Source organism: Bidens hawaiensis, unplaced genomic scaffold (assembly GCF_021521415.1).
Source record: "Bidens hawaiensis isolate Kalapana, Puna unplaced genomic scaffold, B.hawaiensis_p1.1 tig00006068_1, whole genome shotgun sequence".
NCBI lineage: Eukaryota > Viridiplantae > Streptophyta > Magnoliopsida > Asterales > Asteraceae > Bidens > Bidens hawaiensis.
Window position 1 is genome coordinate 842,005 of NW_027491401.1, and position 5,741 is coordinate 847,745.

General features: G+C 31.0%; 1 protein-coding gene across 1 annotated transcript; it reads left to right on the plus strand.

Moving 5' to 3' along the window:
- The first annotated feature begins 294 nt into the window (after positions 1-294).
- LOC143631426 (polyadenylate-binding protein RBP47-like) lies at positions 295-5,255 on the plus strand. The gene is made up of 6 exons (XM_077100199.1): positions 295-716; positions 2,567-3,059; positions 3,828-3,910; positions 3,996-4,126; positions 4,209-4,305; positions 4,936-5,255. The coding sequence occupies exons 1-6, from the start codon at positions 351-353 to the stop codon at positions 5,074-5,076; spliced, it is 1,311 nt and encodes a 436-aa protein (XP_076956314.1). The 5' UTR covers positions 295-350; the 3' UTR covers positions 5,077-5,255.
- The last annotated feature ends 486 nt before the right edge of the window (positions 5,256-5,741 follow it).

Genomic DNA, 5,741 nt, shown 5'->3' on the forward strand with positions numbered 1-5,741 from the left:
CACAACAATAAAACCCTTTATTATTATTATTATTATTATTATTATTATTATTATCATATTAAAAACCCTTACTAAATAAATTGTTTAAATCTACTTTACACCATAATCGATTAATCGCTGACTGAGCGAGACAGCTCAAGCCCACCATCTCATATTCCGATAAAAACCTGTCACCCGAACACCCCTGCTGTAAAACCCTTTTTTTTTTTATTATTATTATTATTATTATTATTATTATTATTAATTCTTTACAAAACAATTTGTTTAAATCTTGTTTACACCCCATCTTTAACCCCTCCTTTTTCTCCCTCACACCACCACCACCTCTCTCCTCCTCAGCCGCCACCAATATGCAACAACCCACAACCACCACCACCACCACACCACCACCACCCACCACTGACTTAACCCAACAACAACAACAGTGGTTAGCTATGCAACAACAATACCAACAACAACAACAATGGTTAGCTATGCACCAACAACAATATCATCATCATCCTGCTATGATGTACCAACAGCCACCACCACCACCATACATGCCTTATCATCATTATCAACAACACTTTCAACAACAATATCAAACTAATAATAATAATAATAATATTCAGGTTCAAGGTGGTGCTAGTGAAGATAATAAAACTGTGTGGGTTGGTGATCTCCATCATTGGATGGATGAGACTTATCTTCAATCTTGTTTTTCCCAGATCGGAGAGGTATTTATTATTATTATTATTATTATTATTATTATTATTATTTATGGGGTGGATCTGGTACAAATAAAGTTAACATAATAAACATATAAATAACCATAGTAATTATTATTGTTTTGAACTAAACTACAGTAATTATGATATAAAAAATAATAATAATTAATCTGGTTATTTGTACACTTTTTACGATAAAAGTCATTTGTATTTGATATAGACCCTATTTATTATTATCATTATTGTTTTGTTAAGATTTTGATTTTTTTTTGTTTGCAATTTTACTGATTTATGGGAAAAACAAGATTTAAATTTGGATTTTTATTTATTTGTTATTATTATTATTGTTTGGTTATTTTTTTTTACTTTTATTCTTTTTGTAATTTTACTGATTTAGGAAAAAAAACAAGATTTAGACAAGGGTAGAGTACATTGGATGGCAGTAATCAATTATTAGTTCTAGTTATTTTGTGTAGGTCAATGGATTTGTTACTTAAATTGAGGGGAAATATTTGGAGTATTTAATTTATTGATAAAAATTGAGGTTATTATTATTATTTGATCAATTTTTTTATTTTTTTTTATTGTTTGGAATTTTACTGATTTAGGAAAAAACAAGATTTAGATAAGGGTAGTACATTGGATGCCAGTAATCAATTATTGCTACAAGTTTTTTGTTTTCTTGTTTAGTTATAGACTCAGATATTTTATGAGGACTATTTTCAAATCAGTTTCAGTGTGTATGTCAAGGGATTTGTTTGTGAAATTGATGGAACATATTTGGAATAATATTTACTTTAATTTCAGACTTTCAGTCTTGATGTTTTGATGTTTGATTTGTTGTTTTGTTTTTTTAATGGAATTTAATTGCCAGTTATTTGGGCAGATTTTGCTTTTCTTGAGGATAAAAATGTGATCTTTACCAATAATTTGTAGAATATTTTGTATTTGAACCGAAAAACAGTGTTGTAATAGTCGGATTCCAATGCCAACTAGTCGGTCCTCAGATCCCTACCTTGGAGACTTTCTTCAAGCAGGCCTAGATTAGTCGGTGGCGGTCAAAAGTCGGGTGAGGTGGGCTAGGCGGTCAAAGTTGGGCTACTCGGGCTAGGAATTTCTAAAAGTCGGGATAGGCGGGCTAGGATTCTCTAAAAGTTAGTTAAAAGCATTCAAAAGTTGCCGAGTCAGCTAGAGTACCTTTTTGACGTGAATTATGCTTATTTTGACAAATATATATAATATCCAAAAAATATTTTTCTTTATATTTTACCGAGTACTCTCTGAGTACTCCCAACTCCCCGGTCGGCCGCCTAACGACTTTTGCAACCTTGCTGAAAACTTGATGTTTTGAGTTGTATTGTTTGATTTATGATCATATGATGGCGGTTTTATTTAATGGAAATTAACTGCAAGTAATTTAGGCACTTTTTGCTTTGCTGGAAATTAAAAATGTGATCTTTACCAACAATGCCAATTTAGAATACATAATTTACTGAACAATCGAGGCGAAAAGTCGAAAACTTGATGTTCTTATGCTTTATTCATTAATTTAAAGCTCTGTTTTTAATCAATGGAAATTAGTTGCAAGTTATTTGAGCATTGTTTTCTTTTCTTGAAATTAAAAATGTAATCTTTAGTCTTTACCAATCTAGAATACATAATTTATTGTGTAATTGAAGCGAAAACTTGATGTTTTGTTGTTTGATTTATTATCATGTTTTGATTAATGGAAATTAACTGCAAATTCTTTAGACAGTTTTATCTTTTCTTGAAATAAAAAAATGTGATCTTTATCATTAATACCTATTTAGAAGTATATTAATGTCATCAAAATTAACAATTTTTATAATAATGTGCAGGTACAATCAATAAAGGTTATAAGGAATAAACAAACAGGTCAATCTGACCGTTACGGATTCGTCGAATTTCAATCTCATTCAGCTGCAGAAAAAGTCATTCAAAGCTACAACGGGACTTTGATGCCGAACACCGATCAAGTTTTTAGATTAAACTGGGCTAGTTTTAGCACAGGGGAAAAGCGAGGTGACATCGGGTCAGATTTATCTATTTTTGTTGGTGATTTGGCTCCCGATGTAACCGACTCAATTTTGCTTGAAACGTTTGCTAGTCGGTATCCATCGGTTAAGGGTGCAAAAGTTGTTGTGGATACAAATACTATGTGTTCAAAAGGTTACGGGTTTGTTCGGTTTAGTGATGAAAGTGAGAGATCGAAGGCTATGAATGAAATGAACGGTCAGTATTGTTCGAGCCGGCCCATGCGTATCGGTGTTGCTACACCAAAGAAACCGTCGGGTCAACAACAATATGGTCAATCGCAGTTTCCATCACAAGGTGTGTTTCTTATGGTCCCCTTTCTTGAGTTGTAAAATTCTTACAATTTTAGTCAGTATAAAAAAATTATAACTTAACTTTTAACTATATAGAGAAATTTATCTTGGTAAAATGATATTTTTAAACACTTTTATAATGTTCTCACAGTTTATTCAAAAAGTTCTTAACTTTTTAATTATATAGAGAACCTTATTCTGGTAAAATGTTATTTTTTCAACTTTTATAAATATTTTACTATTTGTCTTGTAAATATAAAAAATGTTCTTAACAATGTAATTGTATAGAGAACCTTATTCAGGAGAAATGAGTTTTTTTAACATTAATAAAATTTAAACAGTTTTTGTGTTGTAGATATAAAAATTTATAAAATTGTCTTGTAAATACAGTTAGATGATAAATCTTTTGTGAATTTATTGCATTGTTTAAAGTATTGCAAAGTAGTTTGTCTTTAGTTCAATTACCATAACTTATGAACCATATACATAGCATTGTATATAAAGTTTTTTTTACTGATGTAATGTAATGTGTTATTTTATTTTGTTTGTAAATTTGTAATGTTCAAACTTCAAATAATGTAATATTTGCATTTTAATGTAACACGTTTAAAAAGTTAATGTATATCGAATTTCATTTTTCTAGCGAATTTATTACGTTCTGTAAATAGTCATAGCATATAAAAGAATCATAACCGGTTACTAAAATCATACAGATTACTAACGTGTGTTTACATGAAGTAAAATCATTTTTTTTTCATAATATAATTATTAGCTGTGATATTAGCGGGTGGAAACGGTTCATTTGGTGCCATGTCTCAAAACTCTCAATCTGATGAAGATGCTTCAAACACAACAGTGAGTTGTCGGTTTTTTTGTAAAACAATAAGTATAATCTATTTTAACTTTGTTAACATTATATATATATTTTTTTATTTTATAGATCTTTGTTGGTGGACTTGACTCGGAAGTCAACGAAGAAGACTTAAGGCAAACTTTCATTCAATGTGGCGAGATTTTATCAATCAAAATACCCATGGGAAAAGGTTGCGGTTTTGTCAGATTTGCAAACAGGTAATCATAAATTATAGAATAGTTTATAGCAAAAAAATATATAAAAAATATTAAAATTTAATTTAAATTTTTTGTCGTTTAGGAGTAGCGCCGAGGATGCAATTCAAAACATGCATGGTAACGTAATCGGCAAACAAACCGTTCGTATATCGTGGGGTAAAACGCCTGCAAGCAGACAAGTAAGCATTCTATGTTGTTAGATAGTTTGCTATGTATAAGGGCATTATTGTCCTTTTTTATCTAGTTTGTTAGTACATTATATTTTTACATACATTATCTCATCCTCTAATATATTTTTATTTTATTATTATTATTTCGACAGAATAACAAATTTTGTCCAATAAATATATACAATTTATCAATTAGGTCCTTTAAAAAATTTATTTGCGGGCGGTGTCTTTTATATGATAAATTACATTCGCTTTTTGTCCTTTACACTAACTGTCATCCAAAAACTCAGTTAAATCCAAACATGCCAAGACTTAACGGGGTTTTTGTTTAACATATTTTATTTAGTTTCTTTTTCAATTAATATATTTGATTTGTTTTTTAATTATAAATACTTAAATAGTATGCGTAAAAAGACTTAAATGCCCTCACATGCCAAGACTTAACGAGGATGCCAGTTGGATAAAAGGACGACTAAAATGACATCACCTGCAAATAAACTTTTTAAAGGACCTGATTCATAAAATGCATACGTTTAAAGGACAAAATTTGTAATTCTGTTTTTTTTAGAACGACGACTTTCTTTATGTGTTAAACATACAAATTTGTTTTGAACTTTTTTCACTTGTGATGTTTGACAGCGAATGGATTCAAACGGGAACTATCAGGGGAAACAAGGGTATGAAGGTGGAGGGTACGGTTACGGATACGGGTATGGTGGTGAAGCTGGATCTGGTTACGTGTCACACGGGTATGGAAATCATCAGCAGCCCGTAAGCTAATGTGTTCGAGTGCGATACGAGTGTGTGTTTGTGTTAGTGGAGACTATGAAAGACTTGCATAATATTGTTTTTTATGGTTTATAAATTTGTAATTCAGGTCTTATAAAGACTTTAAAGTTTTGAGGATAGTTTGTGATTCTGTTTTGAATTATTGTTTGTTGCTTGTTTGTTTGTTTGTTTGTTTGTTTGTTTGTTTGTTTGCGGTAACGCTCAAGCTCGAGCTCTTTTTCTAAAACTCGAGCTTGGTTTTTGAGCTGTTCTTTCAAGCTCAGGCTCGGATAGTTTATTATTTAATAATTAATATACATTTTTTATTATATTTATATATATTAAAAAAACCCCTTAAACAAGTCTTAGCTTGGCTGTGAAGTGTTAAACTTATGCACAACGCTTTTTATCGATCCGAGCTCGAGTACCAAACGAGCTTCCCATGCAAGGCTAAATGAGCTCCCCACATATCAAGCTTGATAACTAAACGAGCTTTGCTTTAGGTTCGGGCTTGGCTTGAGCTTGAAAAAGCTATCAGTCTGAGCTCAAGTAGCTTGTGAGTAGAACCGAACTCAACTTTTAATGGGCTTAAAGTTGGTTTATCATGCGCTTTAAAACTATTTTGATCTCAAACCGGACCATGAATCGAATGCGAACTTCTAGTTTACATTTGTCTA